The 24,056-nt window shown below is 42.1% G+C and overlaps 1 protein-coding gene across 1 annotated transcript; it reads left to right on the top strand.

Annotated features, from left to right (window-relative positions):
* Positions 1-575: 575 nt before the first annotated feature.
* On the top strand, positions 576-23,483 carry kdm7aa (lysine (K)-specific demethylase 7Aa). The gene is made up of 18 exons (XM_031758140.2): positions 576-687; positions 8,302-8,387; positions 9,161-9,278; positions 10,273-10,433; positions 13,810-13,951; positions 14,727-14,913; positions 15,261-15,423; positions 17,923-18,010; positions 18,100-18,206; positions 18,698-18,789; positions 18,954-19,040; positions 19,359-19,604; positions 19,824-19,951; positions 20,268-20,419; positions 20,503-20,597; positions 20,732-20,886; positions 21,070-21,404; positions 21,984-23,483. Exons 1-18 carry the CDS (start codon positions 590-592, stop codon positions 22,070-22,072), a joined length of 2,529 nt encoding a protein of 842 aa, XP_031614000.1. The 5' UTR covers positions 576-589; the 3' UTR covers positions 22,073-23,483.
* The last annotated feature ends 573 nt before the right edge of the window (positions 23,484-24,056 follow it).

Below are 24,056 nucleotides of genomic sequence, written 5' to 3'. Positions count from 1 at the left end.
ACATCTTGATCATCCCTGAGACTTTTGGGAAAATGTTCTGTGGCACAGCTACTTAGTAGGTTTAGGCGGAGATTACTTTTTCACACAGAGCCAGGTTGATGTTTCCCTTAAAATGATCATATAAAAAAACTTTATCTAATATTAGCGGTTTTTTTTTATCTGAAATATTTTATATTTAAATAAAATCAGGAAGGTGAAGTTCAATAAACACAATGAATATATCCATATTAAAATGTAATAGGACTAAACAAACATCTTAATATGGTAAAATAATACATATCGCAGATTATGGAGATTATTTAATCAGAATAATTTAAATTGAGGCTGATTTTTCGCTTTTATCCGATTGTAGCATAACGCCTAAAACAGAGCCCTTTATGTCATTCCTTTGTTGGAAAAAAGTTTGCGTCTATTGTTGGTGTGCCCACACAACCAGATGGAAATGCATAATCTGGAAACTGACGTCAGAGGTGGGATTGCCTCAGAATGGCGGATTTCGTGCGTGCTCGGCTCTCCCCTCGGGTATTTCCGGATGTTGGGTTAAATCCCCGCCCGCTTCATTCCTGCGTTGTTTGGGGACAGTAGGAAGATGGCGGCGGCCCCGCTGTACTGTGTCTGCCGGCAGCCCTACGATGTGAGCCGGTTTATGATCGAGTGCGACATCTGTAAAGACTGGTTTCACGGCAGGTATGTAGTCTGCGACATCCTAAAGAGGTGTAGTTACCTGGAGGGGAGAAACACGGGTTGTTTTTTAAGGAAAGGCGACGGTTTTCTGAGCGGTCTTGGCTAACTTAGCGTGCTAACCGTTAGCGGTGGGCGACGGGGGTTTTAAACCGTCTATTGACACGACTTTACGGGCGAAAGTGGGGGTTCGCGCCCCTAAAAACAACATTAATGAACTTCATCGTGCCGCAGATAAGTTTAAATCAAGCGACACGATCCAGCTCTTTGTAATTATATTAATAATCAGCGGTATTTACTTAAATAGAGCCCAATAGAAAGTAGTTCTTATAGCTGATGGTATATGGAGCTGTGTCAGTCAACACGGGTGATCAAAAGCGTACGTGACTACCTCTCCGTAGAGTTATTTAGAGGATAACTTTAATGTTGATGTCGCTCTGATTCAGTCGATTTAAATCCAGTTAAACCAGCCCTACGGTACAAAGTGTGCCAGAGCTGGCAGGTTATTAAAGGTAACGGCAGCCTCGGGCAGCGTCTGAGTTGTATTTTAAACTTAATTATACAAGCAGATCTAATAAACAACTTCAACTTGTTTGGGCAAAACCTGTACGTTAATATTATAGCAAGCTGGTAGTTGATATTTATTATTTAATACAAATGAGCTTTGTTTTTAATGCTGTTTTTATATTGGTAGAAAGTAAGTGGGGGGAAAACAAGGAGATTGTTATGGTTTGGCTTTTGATTGACAGTTGCAGAAATTTAAATCCCCCCCCCCTTTTAGAAAGAGGAGGCACATGGCCTGGGACCCCTAGTGGCAAGCAGGGGAATTATTTAAAGGTACCAAGCAGGCACGTGTCTGGGTTTTGTGTGTGGTGTATTTGTTTTGTCCTGGGTTTTTTTTTTTTTGTTGTTGTTTTTTTTGTGGGGGTGGAGGTGTCCCCCTTCTATTGTGATTGCAGGTAGCAGATGTTTTTGTGATTCATGTGTAGATGTAAGTGGGAGCTGTTGAAATCTTGATGGGAATCTTATTGTTGTGTAATGTGCATTGCCTAAATGTACAAATTTCAGTCCACACCTAATATTGTGACGCACGTCTTGCACTTCTTGATCATGAGATTTCCTCAGCATCCGACTTTCTTTTTTTGCAGCTTTCTCTTGGTTTTTAATGTGGCTCTAAGTCCATGGGCTGACCTAGACAACTCTTTGAGTCAGCCTGTGTGGGTGCATTTCCACAGTGACTGTTTAGGAATACAATAATCTGTTTTTTGGTTTTTAAGGTGGGGGGTTGCTCATGTTGAAATGACGGAAGCCATTGCGTAACCACCAAGTGTGCTGCCAAAAAACTCAGCAGCCAGGATTTGTGGCGTGTCAGTGCCAAAAAAGACTAGCTGTGTGTCATGTGCCAGCAAGAAAAGGAACAAGTGTTGGAGCTTCCCCCATTGATGACTAATAAGCAGATACACACCACACACGCACATACTCACACATACTCACAGAAAAGCTCCAGAAACGGCCACATTTCCAGCCTCTTTCCCACGAGGCGGGCCAGAAGGAAAGGGATATTCTCTGGCTGTGGGTGATGGCACGCCATTGGAGGGGAAAGCGGAGGAGCTCATTCTCCTAGTTCTTGTTGGTGTTTGTGTGGGAGACTTTTGTCTCAGTTGCTGGAGAGTGCCCTGTTTTCTATCACCTGTGTTTCAGTAAACAAAACAAGCTGTACTTTAATGTGGTTAGGCTGTCTGAATCAGTGTCACGGTTTATCAGCATCAGATTTGTGAAGAGTGAGGTTACAGGAAAGCTGAAAAAAAAGTCCTGATAAACTCCCCCCACGTTTTCAGTAATCTCTTTATTACAGTTTAATGCAGTCATATTAATTTTTGTTTTTATTCAGTTGTGGTTCAGTTAGTTTCCACATTGTGTTTCTTATTCACTTCAGTTTTATTAGTTTATAGTATTTCTTTAATAATTCCAAATTTGTAATACTGCATTAAATCTACATTAACTACAGCATAGCCCTCTACTACTTCAGGAAAATAGTCAACATACTGCTTTGAGAGGAAGACAGAAATACTTTTCCCAGTTGGGAACAACTACTACTTTGATGCTAAAGTGGAAATACCTCTTTGAGGCTAAAGTAGAATACTATTTTGTGAATAAAGTCAGATGCAATCATGAGAATAAAGTTGAAATACTACTCGAAGTACCTTCAAGATTAAAATAAAAGTACTATTTCATGGAAAAAGTTGAATACTAATTCCAGAATAAAGTCAAGTACTGTTATGAGAACAAGATAGAGTACTACTTCAAGAATAAAGTTGAATAATTATTATTTTTTTACTTTAAAGTCATAATACTACTTTCAGAGTACAGGAAAGTACTATTTCCAGAAATAAGTGGAATTAGTGTTTAGAGAATAAGGTAGATTGTGTAAAGTTAAAAAAATGACCACATTGTGTACATCTTCAGAGCGTGAAGATGAGTTTCTGAAATAAATAATCTGTGTAAAACTGAGAGAATTTCCCAAATCTGAGACAAAGTAAATCTTGTCTTATGCTTAACTGAGACTCAATAGTAGGCACAATTTCCTTAAACTCTTAATACCATACTGTGTTTATGTGCTAAAAGAGAAATTTTGTCTTTTATTGTAACTGCTTCTAAAAATGGTACTTTAACCTCATGGGCCAACAGAATATTTTTTGGTGCCTATTAGATATTTGATAAATACTTTAATCTAAAAGTTTTACATTGCCTACAGTGGTAGACTTACACCTGAATGAGAAAAAAGCATTTGAAAAAAATACAAAATGATTGTTTGCAGAAGAAATGTTCTGGGGGTCTCTGCTATCCTGCTACTAACCTTCTGACCTCTTTGTTTTACTTTGCTGCCCCTTCAGGGTTTTGTCCTGACTATCTGCAGGGGTAACAGTGCCCTGAAGCAGTATAACCCACTATTAGACCCTTTGGTTTAGATTTCAGGTGCAAGTCTGAGTGCTATTCATCATTTTGAGCCTCACCTGATTGCAAGACCTGCCTCTGTAAATGGATCGCTTCATGTGCTTCTTAGAGGCAAATTTACATGAGTGTTATGGATGTAAATCCCCGGTAGGTCACGTCAGATCACGGTGTAGGTGTCAGGCCCTCCGGTCTGCCCATTGTCTAATGTGCGTGTGGACAGTGGGGGCGATGATAGACCAGTGGTGCTCAATGAGATGGAGCGAATGACTGATGGGAGCTACGGCGAGCCAAGTTCAATGCATGATCTGTCAATGTCGCACAGAGTGTGAGCACACTAAAGAGAGATGGATCACCTCTGTGGAGAGCCTTTTTGGTGTTTAAGCTAAGTGGAAGCCCCCCCCCCTTTTTTTTTTGTAAAACTACTGCTGTCTGTGATGTTTCAGATCATCTGTTTAGATGTCTGATAAGTTGATTGGCTGAAGTAAAGACGGCCTCATAGCTCTTGTTTATATTCAGCTGACTCTCATTGAGGTGGAAATAACATTACATTTGGCTCAATCAAAGTCGATTAAGGGTCAAAAGCATCATGTATTGATTACTAGTCAGTTTGAATTATAACAGTAAAGATATACCACACAGTTCAAATTAAAGGAGGTTTAGAAAACCACTTTAAATTACAATGTCAAACTGATAGCTGATGTACCAAACTAATAGATCAATAATTTGTATGTTATGAACTGTGAATCTGCACAGCGAGTTCAGTCTGTGTTTGTTGGGTCGTGTCTTTCAGCAGCAGACACTCGTAAGACTGATGACTCGGTAGGTTTTAAAGGAGGCTCAGCCATGTTGAAGACATGTGTGAAAACAGAGTCCCAGTGCTTGTGGGCCTCAGGGCAGCTCAACCTGCACTGAAAACAATTAAGTTGTTTAAAACTCCCGGGGGCTCCCTGACGCCCTATAAACAACAAAGTGATCCTCTTTTTGTTGTTTACCAGCTGACTACAGAAAGCCCCGCTGTGTCCTTCAAACTGTAAACACTGCACGGGTGATATGTTGCTTTTATGCCTAGCTGGCTAAAATGATTTAACCCCTGAGGGCAGAATGACAGAGCTTTATCCATCTGTCAGACCTCAGTGGCTCTTACTGCTGTTCAAGTCCGGCTCTGTTTATGTAAGCCTTGCCTGAGTGCACTCGGACGAGTCAGGTGCTCCTCTGGGGCAGATAAAGACAGCCAGGTGTGTTTAACTGCCCTCATATCCTCTCCATCTCCACCACCCATCCATTAGAGATCTGCCAGTTCCCTAATGTAGGCGTGTCGGCGCCCCATGCAGAGCGGTTATTTAGAGCTTAAAATAATGGTGATGCCAGCCTCCAGCCTTTGTGTTTCTGCACTGATCACTGAGGACAATGAACCCCCTCACAGTGCGTGGACTAATGAATAAACCCTCTCAGTTACACAGGAAGGAGGCCCTTGATGAGAGGAAGTGGAGGAGAGGGGCTGTTGATGGTGAGGGTTTAGCCAAGTACACACATCTCCGCTCATTCAGGAAGGGATGTTTAGCTCGGTAATCTGCTGCAGTGCTGTCAGAGGGCAGCTCTATCAGGGAATAAAGCAAGGTTTTGTGGGGTATCTGTGTTGCTCACCCTGGTTGTACTCTCTCTGACCTTTAAGTTGTCTTACAACCCATGATAACACTATCTTATGAGTTGTTGAGATGACGTATGACTGAGCAGATGAGGTTCATGTCGGTTCAAGAGCTGTTTGCACACTCACCCCGCTTTGTGGTGATGCGATGCATCATCAAGCCCGAGTAAGGCAGCAGGAAATACTTGGCCCCTTTCTTTTCTTTCCTCTCCCCTTTTTACATTTGCTGTCTCGAGTCCACATAGACTCACAAGCTCGGGTTAAAGTGGTAATCATTACAGGTAACACGCATGCTGAGTCAGGGTGGCGTATGTGGCACAGTGCCCTTATTTCCCACTGCGGTGTTATATAAAGGAAAGTAGCAAGAAGGTCACGTCAGCCCAGAGCACACGCTGTATTCACACGTCTCAGCGAACCCAGCAGCAGAGAGCTGTGACTCATGCTTTCCCCCAGCGAACGGCCACATGTTTGAACAAAGATTCCTGATACATGAGCTAGGCTTAGTCGCCAGCCAAACACTGTACACTGTTACTGCTAGTTATCCATTTGCTCACGTGCAGGAGCAGGAGTGCTTCTCTCAGCTTTTTTTTATTTTATGGATGTTGTAGGAGAGTGGAAAAGTAACTTGCAAAAGACATATAAATGTGAGTTCTTTACAGCTGAATGAATATTCAATTAGTTACTGTACTAATGCATTTGTTTGCCCTTATACCCGTGCAACCAACAAAAGTTCAGATTTTGTGTGGTGTAGTTGATATCCTGTTTGTGCGCCAGGGTGATGTGGGGGTGGCAGGCATTCACACAAGCTCACCATTTCCTGATGAGTTAATGGCCCTCGGCTTTATTTCCTTTACAGTTTTCCTGCAGTTCCTTGTAGATCAAAGCTGATAGCAGGCTTCGGTCAGCTCTATCCCCCCTGCAGGCTTTCACCTTTAAAAGCAAAGGTTATATCAGCAACAAACCCGTTTATAAACCTCTTTTCGCTGTGCTGCAGGAAGGGTTTTTGTAGGCCAGTAATGAAGCTGGCGTCCGTCTGGTTCTCTCAACAAAAAGCAACAAGATTTCTTCATTTGCTTTTGGAGTATTGATCTCAAGGGAAGAGAATCTCCACAAATTGATGCCATGTGCAGTCGGAAGAAGTAAAACACTAATGTGGTTCTCAAACTGTGACACTATGGGCAAAATGTAGAAGGAAGCTAAATTTAAAACTAAACTGAAATTTACTTTGGTTACTTTTTTTCAGTGTTTTTAGAAAATTGTGGGGGCATTGAGTCTAAGTTGTTTGTTAGTTTCTAATTGCATTATTTTGGGGTTTTGAATCTGAAACGTTATAGATTTTTTTTCTAACCTTCATCTAGTGGCTAATGGGCAGATTTATCAGCACTGGGTATCAGTGAAGAGGTCAGGTGCACACTAGTGACAGTAGCGATTAGTGATTAGTCATCTAAGTCGACAAATTGCAGACAATCTTAGTTTGGATGGTGCAGGGTTCAATGGCCTGAAGTTTAAGTGTTTGCTTTTCCGTGGATGACACAGTCCTGCTTGCTTCATCGATCACCAGCTCACACTTGGCTGGTTTGCAGCTGAAAGCGAAATTGCCGGGGCTCTACTTCTAAGGCCACGATTCTCAGTCAGAAAAGGGTGGAGTCTACATGCTTGGTTGGGAATATGTTGGTGCCCCAAGTGAAGGAGTTTGAATTATGTCAGGGACTTCTCAACAAGTGAGGGTAGGAGGAAACGGGAGGATTGTCAGATGGGTGCAGAGCTGAAAGCGAATGTGAGCAGCTGATTTACTGGTTGATCTGCAGTCCAACCGTCGCCTATTCCTCTTTAGAGCATCCGGGGTCTTCATTAGAAAGGTGATGGCTTCAGTAGAGCCATTGCTCCTAAATATAAAAAGGGAACCAGCTGAGGCGGTTTGAGCATCCAATTAGGATCCTGGGACTTTAAGGAGCAAGGTGTTTCAAGCATGTTCAGCTGAAAGGAGATCGCAGGGCAGACTGAAGACATGCGGGAGAGATTCCGTCCCTTGGCTGGATGGGACTGGCTTTTTGACCATCTGAAGAGCTGAAGGAGGTAGCTGGGTTGAGGGACGTCTGGGTATCTCTGTTTAGGCTGCTGGCTCTGTAAGCCAGACCTGAATAAGTGGTAGAAAATGGATGGATGGTCATGCGAATTAGGGTAGTTCAGTTTTAGTTTGTACTTTTTGGCTTGTCACACTATACATGTTGTCCAAACAGAATTGCTGTTCAACCCATGCTGCTCCGGTATGCAACCCAGGAATGCATGTGAGTTGGTTCCTGTGGCTTGGCTGTTGCAGGATACTCAGGGGTAGTAGCAGCATGAGTGACACTGCTGTACTACAGCTCCTCTTGATAAATGCGCTATAAATTATATGATGAGAATGCAACATTAGCGAAAAGGCCAGATCATTCAGCTTTCTTAAAAAAAATATTGAAGCCATAACTGTGAAACGATAGAGCATTTGTTGGAGGGGAAAAAAATAAAACGGCTATGTTTGGTCTCCTGACCTAAGTGTACACTGCTTTTTCCTCTTTTTTGTGTTTTATCTTTAACCTGTGACCCCTGGCATCTCTGCTTGAAACACACACAGCATTTGACAGGAGTTTGGGAGCATTTCATCTGCTTTAGCTTGTCCAGGTCAGATAAAGATTGCAGTGTCCTCGTTTCGTTTCTGAATGGGCTTGTAAAGCAGTAGACCTGTTCCACTCATTTCAGTTTGATTGAAAGTGGTTTATATGTCACCATTTACAGCATAAGTTATCTGAAGGAACTTTAAAGTATAAGGAAAGACCATATATATTGTAAATGCAATAAATGCTTCATCCCAGAATTCTTCAGCTGGTAGGGTTTATTATTACATACATACATTATTATAGTAAATGCTTTGTATCCGTTTGGGCAAAATCTTGTGATGACATTTTTTTTCCTGGCACTTTAAGAACAGTATAAACCTCTGTAGGGGACTTGCCCTAACTCTGTATCTCATCTATTTCCAGCTGTGTACAGGTAGAAGAGCACCATGCTGTGGATATTGATGTTTACCACTGTCCCAACTGTGATGTCGTACACGGACCCTCCCTGAGTGAGTCTTTGCTGCTTCCTGAAACCATTTTTCTGTCTCTCACACACACTCACACACACTGCAGTCCTGAACTTTTCTAGACACCTTGGTGCATGCAACCTGGCAGTTTCATAGTGCATAGTCCATGTAATGTCAGATTGCAGCAAATATCTCAGTAAATATTAGTGTGCATTTACCACTTATGAATAGCTGTCTTGTGCACCCTCTTACATCTCTTATCTTGGCAGCTCTGAAGCCTAAACAGTAAAGTGTTTCCATTAGCCAGTATATCTGAAGCAAACTATTTCCTGATGTGTGCTACATGTGAGAAAGCACAACAGCGGAAAGTATGACCTAATTCTTTGAGGTGCATGTGTGAAAATAGCACCATACTCTGATTCTCTGCCTTGTCTCACCCATGTCTCTATATGCTGGACAGTCCCAGGGGGGAAGGCCGCTCTCTGCAGTGTTAGTCGAGTCAGATTTTTAATTTTTTTTTTTTTTTGTTAAGGGGGGGAGGGGAATAGGTTAACCTTTGAGAACCCTGAGGGCAGACATTAACAAGCTAATTGAATGGTGCTGTAAACCCTCCACTTTGATTGGACAAACCCCTCGATATCCACCCCTGGGCACAGGGGCTGAGTAGTAAATTAATGTGCTTGTGACAAGCGATTGTGATCTGCATAATTTACAATGTTGTTGTGTGAAGGTGTTTCAAGAGGGCATTATTACATTGGGACGAGAAAGCCCTGTGAAACTCAAACCTACGTTTTTTTTTTTTTGGTTTTCTCCAGTGAAAAAGCGCAACAACTGGCACAGGCATGACTACACAGAGCCAGATGATGGATCGAAGCCGGTGCAGGCTGGCACCTCAGTGTTTATCAAGGAGCTCCAAAACAGGACATTCCCCAGGTAGATATCAACACACACCCCCAAAGAGCCACACTTGTCAACCAAACTCTAAAGGCCTTGCCTAGTGGAATATTTTATTCAGGTAAACTAAAAGTGCAATTTTCTCGTTTGTGAATCATGTCTACTTTTGAAGGCTCAAAATTGGGCTCCTGTAAAGTTGTCTATGCAGTTAAAAGGCTTAAGTAAGGCTTTGTATTAGAACGTTACAAAGGAAAAGAGAAAAACTGCAAATGTATGAGAATTTGTTTATTGTCGCTTTCATTTTGGAAATGTTTTTTTTCCTCATACTCAATCCTACTGACCAATTGGATTGTTTTCCTAATTTGCTGAAAAAACTCGAAATTCTTAACTTAACACTCATACAGGTTAAAGTGGATTTTAGAGAAGACATAAATATCTACACACTTGCTTCTTGTGGTTTTAAGCCAGGCAAACTGTTTTGTTCTGTGTTCTCATGCTTACAGATATCTAGTGGGAGTTTGATTGAATCTGTTTCTATAAAAGAAAATAGTTCCAGTGTGTGGATTATTTACATTTTCACGGCCACTGATTCTGGAAAAAATGTGTAGCTTTGGAATATTTTTACTCACACAAAACAGTGTAACTTCAAGAAAGAAAGACACATTACTGGGTCCAGAGCTTTCTTGATTGTGATGACATTTCTGTAGAAATCTTTATGAAAGGTCAGTGGCTCACCTGACTTTATCTCAGGTGAAAACACAAGGTTGTCGTCAGGATTAAATGGATGATATGTAGTGACCTGGGTGATCCTCTCAGTGTGCCTAATCACCACCTCACAGAGCAGCTTGCATGTCTGTAGGCTCTTTTTGGGTCAAAATGCTACCACCACCACAAACACAATATTTTCACCTATATTGATTTGTGGTTAGGATAGTAAAGTAAACAGAGCAACTCTCTGCATGGCTAAAACCATTATGGTTTTATTTTGAGAACACTGGCAGCTTGAATTAACTTATTACAATCTGGTTTTCAGTGCTGAGGAGATTCTGATACGGATGAAGGGCGAGCTGGTGACTACCAGGTACTTGGAGAGGCATGGCTTCAACTACCCCATAGCGATCACCGAAATGGAGGGTCTGGGTCTGAAACTACCCCCCTCTACTTTTTCTGTCAAAGATGTGGAGCAGTATGTGGGTAAGAAAACTTGGCTTTGTTGTCACATGTATCAAATTTACAACAAAACATTAGTATTTATGGTTTGGGAATGATGTGACCTCTGTGATTGGACTACACAGCACCATTGGAAGCTGCTTAAAAGCTAATGAAACAACGCAACACCAGCCAGCTAAGTGGCCATTGCTGAGCAGGCGCCATCTGTGTGTGTCAATATGAACCAGTTTCCAGGTTCATGGGGTTTTAACCCACTTATCAGGCATCAGACGATGGCTGAATGCGTTCTGAATGAGCGACGGCTAAGCTTTCACTGCCCTCTCCATGACCACTGCACTTCCTTACCGAAACAGCCTGCTACTTCCCAGCTCCTATTACAAGCCCATTACCAAGCCCACCGGTGTTTTTATAATTAAGTTCAGATTACAGACTCCCTCTCTCACGTTATCTCTCTCTCCCATGCCCTATTGAGCATTAAACCAAGGCACAGGTGTTGTGACTGGGGTCTGAGTGTGGGATTACAGTTCTTCCAGTTTGAAGACAATGGGACAACTGGAGTAAACGCCGATGCTGTCGAGCATTTCTTCTGCCAGCTCGGTGTGTGGTCAAAGAGTTCTACACATGATGGAAAGTCTTTAAATTAATGGATTTATTTATTGTTTTCAATCCGAACTATATATTGTGTATATATAATGAATGGAAACCAGGGCGAAGTGCCCTTGCTAGGAAGGATTAAGGGTTTAGTCAGTAAACCTAATTATTCTTAATTTATTTAATTACCAGCAAGTATTCACTCATCTCGTGTCGCTTTGAGCCTGACAGTTGGTTGCAGATATACTTTTGAGGGTTACACAGGCTCTGGTTGCCTAGGTTACCTTGTTATGGATTTATTAACTTGTTATGTGCCAATCACTTTTATCAATTGCTTGCCCCGAAGTTGAGTGAAGTTTATCTTGGCGTTGGCCCGCTCGGTGTTTTTCCTGTTTTTGTCTGTAGTTGCTTGAAGTTGCCGAATGTTTTTAACTTTCTCTGGTTTCCGTTTCTCTGTAAATCACTTCCTGTGTAGACGCAGCCTAAGATGTTACAATGCAACCCTCTCTCTTTCTATGAGGGGAAGAATGCAGATGACAGCTGCAGAGACCAGCCTCTAGACCGCTAGAGTACTTTGATGTAGAAAATTAGGTTTAATGCCAGCTGTTTCATAGTAAACTGGCATGTAAACTTTCAACTGAAGGATGACAGCCGATGTTGGCAAGGGCATTACAGTTAATTAAAACTAAAATAAAGGCTCAAACTGGGTGTGAAAAAAATATTTTGGCTAACTTTAGAAAAAAATTAAACTGACTGAAATAAAAAAAAATAATTAGAAAATGTCTTTAGTTTTAGTCTCTGTTTGATGGAATTTGTTAGCACAGTCTGCCTGATGAACATTCAATTATTTGTGTATAGAGACCCTGACAAATAACCTCTCATTTATAATAATAATAAAAACATCAAAACTGAAACTATCCATTCCTCAATTTTTTTCCACTTACCCATTTAAGGGCTGTAGTGGGAGCTGGAGCATGTCCCAGCTGTCATAGGAACTTGAACTAATACTGAAGCTAATAAAACTAAACACAAATGAGCAAAACCACTTTAGAAGCTAACTACACTGAGGCCCTGTACACATTAGAAAGGTGTCTTGGAGAAGTTGGTTTTTGAATGTGGTTTGGTCTTTCGTTCACACATGAAAAGTGTTTTAGGTCACAGACATTGAAGATTTTGAAAAACTCCTTCCAGGGTAAAGCTTTTTAGAAATGGTTTCAGGTTTTGCATGAAACCATGCAAAACCTGACAAGGAAACCAGAAAGGGAAAACCAAGTTTGTATTGCACCATCAAAGTTGTGTCTTGATGCTTGTTGCTGACTAATCAGATCACGTTGACAGGCTTGAACTAATTTTAATATGAGTTAGTTTTCATGACATTTAGCACAAAATGGGTGGATACCAAATTAAACTCAGCTCAACTTTGAGGTAATCTGTTAAAGCACCCAGCTGGTGCTTTGAGGAAGAGTAAAGGTTGCTGTTGATAGAATTTTTATAGACAGGCAATGGCTTATTACCAGCACTTAATTAAAAGTATATATTTTTTAAAGCCCGATTCACAAAAACCTATTATAGAAGGAGATATTTCATTTCCTCATCCCAGTATTTAATATAACAAACCCTGCCGTGCATGTTCATAGTAACAATCATGTTCATTCCTACAAAACGGTCAAAAAGAATGTAGGATTCATCTTTTGATTTCAATGTTGAGTAAATTATTTTACAGCATTTTGCTCCCAAAATGTTTGATTCGTGAGGAAATAATTGTTTTACATTAAAATTAATGCAGTGAGTAACAAGTTTCTGGTTCCTGTCTGCTGACAAAGACATATTTGCAACAATTATCTCAGTTAATTGGCTCTTTAACATAACTGGGTGTCATCATATATCATCGTTGTTATGGTGGGATGTCGGTTAGATTGAGTGTCTCTCAAGCTGGCTCAGCAGTGCTTTAGTTTGTGGACATTAATAAAAAACAATAACTAAATAAAAAAAATTGAATTGGGTTTGTGAACCCAGTGCTTGAGCTTGGCGTTGCAGGGTTTCCAAGCAGCTTTGTCTCGCACTGTGTGACTGACTGCTTTTCACTCCACCTGTTCTCTGTCATCAGACGCTGGCCAGCTGGGCCTTTAGAGGAGTGTGTGTGTGTGTGTGTGTGTGTGTGTGTGTGTGTGTGCGCACAAGTATGCACAGGGGTAATAAAAAAGGTGTGTGGGAGGGGTGTGGGGAAAATACAACCACCAGCTGTCTTGCTACACACTGCACCCCAGTCTTACTTCCGGCCCTGCGTGTCACTGCGTGTGATTTGTAGCGTCCCAACTGTGAGCTGTTTGCTGCGACTCTCTCTCTTTGACTTATTTCTCTTTTCCTTTTTAGCATCTGTTTTCTATCCCATGAGTAAACACACATGCACACACATGCACACACAGCTTTTGCACTCTTTTTCTCACATCTACAGACATATTTCCTTATATGCTTGAGATCTCCCACGCACACACAGCTATTAAACGTAGCAGCCCTCTCACCTCCACCCACTCCCCTTCCTCTGGGACTGGTGGTCTGGACAGATTGACAGATTGTCTCGCTTGCATCCCCTACAACCCCTCCCCATGCTGCCATATTAATGCCAGTTTTCCTCAGGGGTTGATCTCTAAAAGCACATGAAGATGCCAGCAGGCTGCTGACCCCTATGAACCCCATCGCCTCCTCTGCAGTCATTTAAAAAGTTTGAAGATTTTCATTCAGGAGTCTGTGACTGCAGAACATCTAATCTAATATTGCACAAACTAAAAGGCACTTTATTCCCATCTAGGTGGTAACAAAGTCATCGATGTGATAGATGTGGCACGGCAGGCGGACAGCAAGATGAAGCTCAGCGAGTTTATCAAGTATTTCACCAATCCCCATCGACCCAAAGTCCTCAACCTCATCAGCCTGGAGTTCTCTGACACGAAGTAAGCCATGCCGCAGTTCCGTCACTGTGATTTAAAAACAAAAAAAGGAATAAGTATCTTCAAGAGTCAGCAAACTAGGTTTGACAAAACTGAAGTGTTCCTGCTCACTGCTGAAGAGCTTTCAGCTGTATTCTTGCCAAGGCCATCTATATCAATGTAAAGTTGAATGGAAGTTTCCAGCTGAGTTAATAGTTACCTGAGTTAATAGAAGGAAATGGAACAGCATTTGACTTAAAGTCCTTCTGATTTAGCCGAAGCCATTTTCACACATGCACTTTAGACAGATTTGTGAGAATCAAGTTGGGATATTTTGCTCAGTTTCTCTTTAAGTGTAGCACACAATAAACAGGCATTTGCACTACTGGGACTACTGTAAAGGTGAGGGAGCATGTAGCATGCTGGAAGCTGCTCATATGATGACAGCTTGATAACAATGAATGCCGAGACTATTATTCTGCTTTATTCTAACACTGGTGCAGTCTGACATTGTATGGACTTTGCACTATAGGCACCTAGCAGGTTAAAGACCGGCTACCATCAGATCTGATTGTGCTGGACGTTTACGTTCTCACTTTCAGCTCTGTTGGGTGAGTCCTAGAAAAGCTCATGGCTGCAGTGCATGAGTAACAACACCTAAGTGACTTGTTGTTCTGTTGAGGGTAGAGTTGAGTCTCTCTACACTATTGGATGTGGTTGAGATTAAATAAGGGACCTACAGATATGTTTTTAAAACTTTCCTAAGCTCAGTGTGCTGCATGATTCTGATCACCCGCAGGATGGCAAAGCTGGTGGAGGTTCCTGATGTGGCTCAGAAGTTGTCCTGGGTTGAGAACTACTGGCCAGACGACTCCTTCTTCCCTAAACCCTTTGTCCAGAAGTACTGCCTTATGGGGGTCAAAGACAGCTACACAGATTTCCACATAGACTTTGGAGGCACCTCTGTCTGGTATCATGTTCTTTGGGTGAGTGTGTGGATTTAAAGAGCTTTTTTTTTTTCCTTTAAAGAGAGGAACATGCCACCCTGATGTTCATCAAGCTCAGGGATTTCAGTGTTTCTTTAAATACTGAGGTTTTTAGGGCAGATTGACTAGCACTCTCTGAAAGGTCACCCTGCTTCTCACATCCAGTTAAATCGTAAAGCAGCCAGCAGCACTCTTTATGATGATGGTCTCACCCCCCCGGCTTCTGAAAACTACAGCTAACTTTAATTTGTGATTGAATGAGGGGGTGGGTGTTTAGTAGAACAGTGCCGTCACATTCACAAGTTTAACTACTCATTACCTTAAATACCTTTTCTTTTGATTTTCAGGGTGAGAAAGTCTTCTACTTGATCAAGCCCACCCTCACCAATCTTGCACTATATGAGGCATGGAGCTCCTCGCCCAATCAGAGCGAAGTGTTCTTTGGGGACAAAGTGGATAAGTGTTACAAGTGTATTGTACCCCAAGGAACCACGCTGCTCATCCCTACAGGTCAGTAAGGTGTTTTAATGTCACATTTGATAAGTAAAGGACTTTAAGTGTACTTTCAAACCTTTCTTAAGGTCAGTTTGATTCAGTGCAAGAAAGGAGGTTTTCCACTGCAGGAACTCTGGAACTGGGAACCGCCTGAGAAACTCTGTATTTCTATCACAGGAACTGGGTAGCACATTAAGCTCCAGGGAGATTATTTTACCCCACAAAAAGTCCCAGCTGACAGAGGTTTTACTTTCTGGAAGTACAACAGTTGGTTGTTGGTTAACAAACAGTTGGAAAGTTGTAACCTCGCCATCTTCTGGATGTTCAAAAACTGTTTGATAGAAGTGATGATTGTGATAAATGAGCCACGTTTTTGTTTTTCATGTCATTCATGAAATCAGATGTCTTTTCCTGTCTTTGAATTCACTGCAATAATGTGAAATAATTTTCATGCAAATCTGTGCATAACATCTTTTGAGTTATCCTGCTAACGAACACAAAAACAAATCACACCCTATCACACAGCCTCCTACCCAAGTGTTTGAACAGCTGTCACTTTGTCACATGACATCCTGCTAATCTTTATGGGTCTTTGGATGGCGGCACAAAGTGATACCAAGAACCTTCTACACTTCCTCAGAAGTTCTAAGTAACTTAAATGAAAACGCAGCTTTTGCTGCCTTTTAGATCTTATCTGGTTCATGTTCACGCTGCGATCCGTGAACATGGCAGTTATATAGACCTCTAGGTATTGGACATATGAAGAAATCAAATTTGGATAACTGGCAGCTTATGGTCTGTGCTTTACTAATTGTCATGATTAGCTAAAAAAATCAACTATGATATGTTTTATGATGAGATGAGACAGGAACAAGCAAAATTGTATTGTACAGCAATGTTATTGTTATTATAGGGCATGTTACAGCACCATAACATCCGCTCTTTAAAGATAATAATGTATTTATGAAAAACAGGATGCAAGCACAGTAGACTGCATTCACAGTTGGTTTTGACTGACTGGTAAAACATGCAGGTCAGCACGAGTGCAGAGCTTTTCCCACATCAGTGACTGATAATTTGCACAAATGTATTCATAGCTTATTTATAATATTACACATGGGTTTAAAATCAGCTCAGCCTTTGAATTCATGCTCAGTCACGTCCGCTATCCTGACACACCTTTTTGAAAGTGATCTTTGGTCGGTACACCAGGATGTGATTGACAGCTTTCACACCAGCCTAAACAAACATCACTGACCACACACACACACACACACACACACACACACACACTTTAGTTGAACCAAACTAAACACACTAGTCATCAAAGTACGTTTAAAGGCTTGGATAATGGTGTGTGGTTTCCAAGCACAATAAATTCCACACTCTCAGACGTGCAGCTGTTTGTGTTACTGATGTTAAATCATTGTTTCTGGTGACTGCCTGACAGTTTTGCGCCAGCTTTGCTGACCTGCCTGTTTTTTGTTTTTTGTTTTTTTTTTGGGGGGGGTTGTTTTTTTTTTTCCATGTGCATTTAAAAGTGAAAAATAATCATGATTCCCATGGCTGCTGCCAGGAAAATACAGGCTCCTTTAAGGTCCTCTATTATTGCCAAAGGAAAATAACAGAGAGGGAAATTCTTCCTGAGCAACAACCCAAACAGTTCTTAATGATCATAATTACAGGGAAAAATGAAGAGAAACAGAGCTCCTATGTAATATGATGAAAGTAACACTGAGGCGTTTTACTACACGTGACTCTGCAGCACTGCTGATGTTGCATTAAGAAGGTAGAAAGATGTTTTGATGTCATGTCACTAACTGAGCATGACACCAAAGCATGCTTTGATTCGCCGAAGTGAAGCTAATGGATCCAGTCATACCATTATTTGTCCATCAGACTCTCAATGGACTTTTTAAGCCCATAGAGCTCCTTCACCCTTGCCCCCCTACGGCACACAGACAGACAAAGCTCAGTTCAGCCCTTCAACTGCTGGATGTCCTCAATCAGTCTTCCAGCCATGCTTTCTCAGCAAGCTCAAGCAGCATTGTGAAAGAGAGCTTTTGGCAGAAAGGCTGTGGAGAGGTGGGAATTAAGCTGGGGTCAGGGAGCACAGTAGGTCAGTCAACCAGCGTATTATCAGGCCTGTCTGTCAGCCTCTCTTAACACCCCCCCCCCCCACACACACACACACACACACACACACGAAGCTGTTTTCTCCTACTTTGTGTTGTATTAGGAGCACTGTTTATCTGGGGTGGAAGCCGTTATTGACAGCATTATCTCCTGCTGCTGAGGGTGACTGTGCCTCAGCAGGATAAAAGTTTCTTGCAGTCTTGTTTGTTGTCATGGATTTTTTTCTGCATGTTGAGAAAATATGATTAAGTGAAGTTTAAATGCCTATCTCCTCAGGTATTCATGTGTAATTTCTCTGCCCCACCCTAAGAATGTTATCATTCTAAGCCAGAGAGTAGATAAGCTGAGTAAACGTCTGTGCTCTGCTGCCCTCTGCAGGCTGGATCCACGCTGTTCTCACCTCTCAGGATTGCATGGCATTTGGAGGGAACTTCCTTCACAACCTCAATATTGGCATGCAGCTCAGGTAAACCACTCGCCTGCCACTGGTGTCGCATCTTGATTTTTGTTTGTTTTCTAGAGACTTTAGCACTTAACATTTGGTTTGCGTTGTAGGTGTTATGAGATGGAGCGTCGTCTGAAAACCCCAGACCTCTTTAAGTTTCCCTATTTTGAGGCCATCTGTTGGTATGTGGCAAAGAACCTCCTGGATTTGCTAAAAGGTGAGAGTCTAATACTAAAAACGACAAGCCACAGAGATGTGTATAAGAGCTGTTGCAACATAACATTTTGACATAAAAATTCAAAACATTTGGCAAAAAAATAATGGTGTCAGTAAGATTTATTTATGGGTCTTTCCATGAAAAATCAATAAGTTCCTCCCACCTGACCCCTCAAAATCAGTATATTTAATGAAGTCATGCAAAATTTTACTTGCATATGACAGTAAATTTCAGGGTTGCAAGTCCTTTAATACATAGTGGAGGGTCAAAGTGTGACTTTGTTTTTGGTTTTTTTGTATTTTTTGGGGGGGGGGTCCCACTATTTTTTTTCATCCCTCAAAAGTTAAAAACACAAAATATCCACATGAAATTTCCATTGCTGAACACCATTTGTAATGCTAACTTTTTGGAAATCCATTAATGTTTTAAAAGGTTTAAAGCTTTCTCGCTTAAAACTCATGTGACGGTTTTCTCTTCTTTGATTTTGTCAGAGCTTCGAGAGGACAACTGTCCTCCACCGACCTACCTAGTGGATGGAGTCAAGGCTTTAATCAGTGCACTGAAGACTTGGTTGAAAAGAGAGGTGAGAAGCTCCGCCTGACTACACCTCACATGTCTGCAGTCCACATGGTTCTTGTGACACAGGAGTCACCGGAGGCATCCACGTTTAGTCTTATCTGTCAGCAGCAGGCGGCAGATTCTCTGCTCACTCCTCTGGTTTGAATGTAAACTGTTGTGGCTTTGCAGGTGAACGAACCCACCAGCGAGGTACCAGACAATATCAGGCCGAACCATCTCATTAAAGAGCTGACCAAGGAAATCCGCTACCTAGAGGTGAGGAGCTTTTTAGACTTCATCCAAATGGTGGTGTCAGCTGGGAGAAAAGCTGACGCTCTTTTGGTATTGTCACTGATTAATAAAAGTGACCCACATTTTAGACATATTCAAACTGTAATCTCAGTGTGTTTACATCATTAATTTGCACCGTTTCTTGACCCTTTACAGTTTTACATGTGCTTTATCTGTGCGTCTTATTAAAAAAAAAAAATCAGAACCAGTTGATTTTGTAGGTTTTATTTTAAAGTTTTGTTTTTATTTTTTGCACACTGTAACAACCTTCACTGCATGATTTGTTTTACATTTATATTCTAGGAGGAACCAGTGGGTGGTAGCAAGCCAGTGAAATCTCAGGGAAGTGGAGTACCTTTGGGATCAAACGGCTGCCTGTCCACCCGAGCCACGCTGGAGAGGCTGTGCCAGGCACGGCGAGCTCGAAGGGCTGCCAGGCAACTGAGGGAGCAGCAGCGCCATGCGCCCAAGCTACCCACTAACTTGGACATCTTAGAGCAGCACACCAGGGATGTGCTGAAGAGGCTGGAGGTCGGGCCACTGGAGGAGGTGAGTTTCAAGGAGTAAACCTTCAGAATGTGTGTTTAATCTACATTAAAGAAAGAATCCAAAATGCCGTTAGTTAGGCCAGAAGGTGCACAATGTACTTATTATTGTAGTTGGGGTCTTCATCAGCACTTAAATGCAGCTTGCACCGATTAAAGCTTTTTGTAAATGCATCTGTGTCTGTTGATGACTGATACGATACTTTTAATATTCTGTATCCAGGATCCTGCGTTTGGTGCCAAGGTTCACGCAAAGTTCAACAAAGTGTCAACTGCATCGGCAGCTGCTGCTGCAGAGTCTTTGGAAGACAACCACATACGGCTGATGCTGGTAAACGGAAGAATCATCAGGTGGGGGAGCAAAGTCTCTTCAGTGAATCAGTGTGCAGAGTCAGTCAAACTAGTACTTTTGTTTAGTGACAAACTCCAGAAACCAACATAAAACCACTTTGGTGAATAAAAAAATAACATGTAGTAAAAATGAATTTAGAAAGGTTTACTAGTCAGCAACAGAAACTATGAATTTGTTAATCTACAAAGCCTGTTCTTCTGAGCTGTGACTCAGCCGTCAGGAGTTGAGGAGTCTAATTTATTTTCCTCTTCTTGTTTATTACAATATAAATTAGTCACCTGCTCTCATGTTAACATGAACTTTTTGTGTGTGTAGAGATTTGAGGCGACCGGGAAGCAGCAGCCCTGTAAAGTCCGAAGGTGAGGGACTGTCTGTTGGCCCACCCAAGGGTTGCATGGACGTGAAGTTTGAGAGGACGCATGACATTCACGAGCAGCATAGCACAGCTGAGAAATCCGCACTCCTCAGTAAGTCTTCAGTGAATATTAAACCAACAGAAGATTGTGGCTGTGCGAGCATTTAGCTGACGATGTGTTCCTTTGTGTCTCAGGAGGTCTGGAGAGGATGAAGACTGAACTCAGGGATGAAGTCTCAGGACACTCCAGTGTGTCAGACGTCGAGTCAGACAGCGACTTTCCCACAGAGGTAAACGATGTGCAGGATTTATACAAACGCAGCCGGTTTAAGAGTTCAATGTTTCTGAACAGAGTGTACTTTGAGTAATCGTTTTTTACGCCGTCTTCTGAGGCATGTCTTTGAAACCTCTCTGTCTGATGCAGCATAAAGAGTCATCATCATCGTCATCGTCTTCTGACGAGGACTCTGAGAGCTCCCAGGATGAAGAGGACGAGGACGAGCAGCAGACAGGCTCAGGGCACATAAAGCTGGACCAGTCTGGCGAGAAACTCAGGCACAAACACAAACCACTCAAACGGTGAGGAAAACCGATCAAGGCAGGCCTGTGACCAGTACCATTATGCTTCTTCAGATATTCTGATTATCCGTGGGCTGTTTAACTAAATAAAGAAAGAAAGAAAAGAAAATCCTTGAAAGGCCCTCGTGAACACGGCTCCATCGGGGCACCTTTTTAAAAATGAGTCTTGTCTGCCTCCTGCAGAGAACGTCCTACCTCACCCAGCACAGCAGAGGCCATTCAGGGGATGCTGTCTATGGCTGGTCTGCTGTGCTCCTCCAAGTCGGAGACGGCAGACTCGCTCCAGGAGTCCTGGTGGCCCAGCCCGCTGGAACAGGCGCAGCACCAGCGCCGACTGCAGGGGGACAAGAGCCCGATAGACAGCCAGGGCAACAGCAGCAGCGAGGCCTGGGACAATCAGGGGCTCCCCAGCCCAGAGATGGACTACCAGTACTGTGACCCCTCAATGTCTCCACCTCTGCACCCCTCCAAGAGGCACGCCCCGAACCCTCCACCAATCAGCAATCAGGCCACAAAAGGTTTGAAATGTGACTTTTATCATTTCTTCTTGTTAATATGCAGAAAAATGGAGAAGCTGTTTCAGTCCACACTAACTGGCACAGAAGATAAAGCATGGCTCAATACGTAATGTGCAGGATGTGGGAAGCCTGATTAGCTCTCTGACAGTGGGAGAGGCGGTATTCAGTGTTTAAAAACTGTTTAAAATTAAAGTTTCATAATAGAAAGTACAGAAAAAAACCTTTATAAAACTAAGCTGATCATAGATCAGGACAAATTTTAACCAGGACTTAACTGTTGTGCAAGAAGTGTTAATATATCTTACTTTCCATTCCATGGATTATCATGTTTTATTTCATTTTGCTGTTTAACAATGTTTAGTTTAATTTGTATTTGTTTCTTTAATTATTGTAATACAAAGTAGGTGCTTTCTTTGGTGTCAGGGGCCAGATTTAAGGGCCTCTTATGGTTATCGTCATGATTAGGTCACTTGATGGAACATTTGTCAGATTTGTGAGAAGATTGTTAGTTGAAATGTTACTCACTATTTGATGTTGCTAAATAAGTCCCGTTAATATTTTCATTTTTCTCTTTTTTAGGCAAACGGCCCAAAAAAGGCATGGCCACAGCCAAGCAGAGACTGGGGAAGATCCTGAAGCTCAGCAGACACAACCGCGTCTTCGTGTAACCCTCCCAGACATTGAAGGAAGGGCAAGGAGTCGGGAGCAGGGGGAGAGAAGAAGATAGTTTTGTGTATTTTTTACCAGACAGTTAAAAAAGGTGGGGGGGGGGAATGAAACAAAAAAGAAATGAAATCACACGGACACACTGCCTGGAGATGAAACAAATCTTTGACATGTAAAACACGCTCACTGTGCATGCTTAGGAGACAGGGTATCGGATTGGAAACGAGCAAGCGCACGACTTCACTACAAGCACACTAAAGACAAAAACATGAAAGGAGCATGTTGCTGCAGGGAACGGTGGACTTGAAGCTCCTGTGGGCATTTTGGACGGACAAAAAGGAGACGTTGGTGGGGGCGGGAGGAGAGGGTGAGGTGGCAGGACGTCCACTGCTTCTGATGCCAAGATCACCGCGTCACATTTGCTAGTATTTCCCCCCTCTGCTGATCACCCCTCCACCTCTCCCCTGCCCTCATTTTTATTATTATTATATATATATATCTATATTTTTTTTTATTCGTGACAAACTGAACAGGACGAAGGGTCTGTTTACGTGGACGGGTGGAGGTGAAACGCGGTGCTAAAAGAGGAGGCGGTGAAACTGAAATTTCAAAATGGTGCTTATTCGTTTGTACGTCTCTCCACTCTCTCTCATGCTTGTGTCCCACCCTTCCTCTTTATCTCAATCACACCAGCAATAATGACTTTTTTTTTTTTTTATTTTAAGGAGAGAGGTAAGGGCGAGAGGCAGCACTTTGGTGCGTTTCTTCTGCTCGCAGAATTTTAACAGGTGTAAAACTGCACCTCTCACACCTGCACTGTAGTGTTGGAGGTGGGGTGGAGTCGCTCAAAATGCTGCCTCTCTGTGAATTTGTTTTCCCATAGGAATTACAAGTCGTCACCTCTGAAACGACTCTGGCTTAATTTATTTCTCGTTTTATGTGATTTTTTTTTTATTGTTGTTTTTATGGATTCTGAATTATTTATTAATTGAACAGAGGTAATGATTTTATTATATTTTCACCCTAAAAACCTCAGTGAGCCTGAGGGTGGTTCTTTTATCCCCCCCTTCGTAGGGATTTTTTTTTTTTTTTTTAACCTTTTAAAAATGAGTTTTTGTAAATGTGGATGTTTTTAGAGTTCATGTGATCATCTGTTGAGTAGCTACCCATCTTTTCCCTTCCCAGCTGAGTAGAGCCTGTGTCGATCCTCGTTCTCTTTGTTCCTGTAGCGTGAGGTTTTTTTGTTTATGGGCTATGTGCGGATAGTCTAGGTTAAGAAACTTCCATATCTACTCCTGAGCTTTCTCTACTTAGTGCCACGCCATTTAGCAAAAAAAACAAAACAACAGGTATTCTGAGCCACTGTGGTCGATCCAAAGTAGATGACGTATTAAAAGGTCAGCGATTGAGGAACTGACGTGTGGATGATTGAGGTTTTTTTCTTTCTTTAATGTGAGGCGTGTGTGCAGTTCTTCACTCTCAGGGAATGATGCCATGGACATAACCTTCGATTAACCACCAGCCACACATCATGGATGCAGACACTCATGACTTCTTATTTCAGTGTTTTTCAGTTTTTATAGCTCAAAAAAAAAAGGAACAGGTCAGATTTAACAGTCATTGTATCTTTAGGCTACTTTTACCCATTTGGTGTTACTCCCACTCGCTGCCTCCGAACACATGTTCAGCTCATTGTTTAAGTAGAAAAACACCCTCGTTTAAGATGACTCTGCACCCACGTAGCTTTAAGAGCGCCCTCTGAACAGTGTGAGCCTTCCTCAGGTGAGTGATGAGATCCAAAACACAGAATTAACATAAAAAACTGAGTGTTTCCTTTGTACCCCTCCTTTTTCTTTTACACTACACTTTAATCTTTGAAGTCTTTGCATGCTAACTCACAGAATAAAAACACGAACTGGCCCGCAGGCAGGGTTTGTAATAAGCTGTAGTATTTGTCCCTCTCCTTCTGCTTGAAATGCAGCTCTC

Source organism: Oreochromis aureus, linkage group 17 (genome assembly GCF_013358895.1).
Source record: "Oreochromis aureus strain Israel breed Guangdong linkage group 17, ZZ_aureus, whole genome shotgun sequence".
NCBI classification, from domain to species: Eukaryota; Metazoa; Chordata; class Actinopteri; order Cichliformes; family Cichlidae; genus Oreochromis; species Oreochromis aureus.
Note: the sequence above shows the minus strand (reverse complement) of the source record. Positions and strands in the feature narration are given on the sequence as shown.

Excerpts from the sequence above, each read along its gene's own strand:
- kdm7aa (XM_031758140.2), top strand. The coding sequence starts at position 590 with ATGGCGGCGGCCCCGCTGTACTGTGTCTGCCGGCAGCCCTACGATGTG. Across the intron at positions 688-8,301 it reads AAAGACTGGTTTCACGGCAG|CTGTGTACAGGTAGAAGAGC; the intron begins GTATGTAGTCTG and ends ATCTATTTCCAG. Across the intron at positions 8,388-9,160 it reads CGTACACGGACCCTCCCTGA|TGAAAAAGCGCAACAACTGG; the intron begins GTGAGTCTTTGC and ends GGTTTTCTCCAG.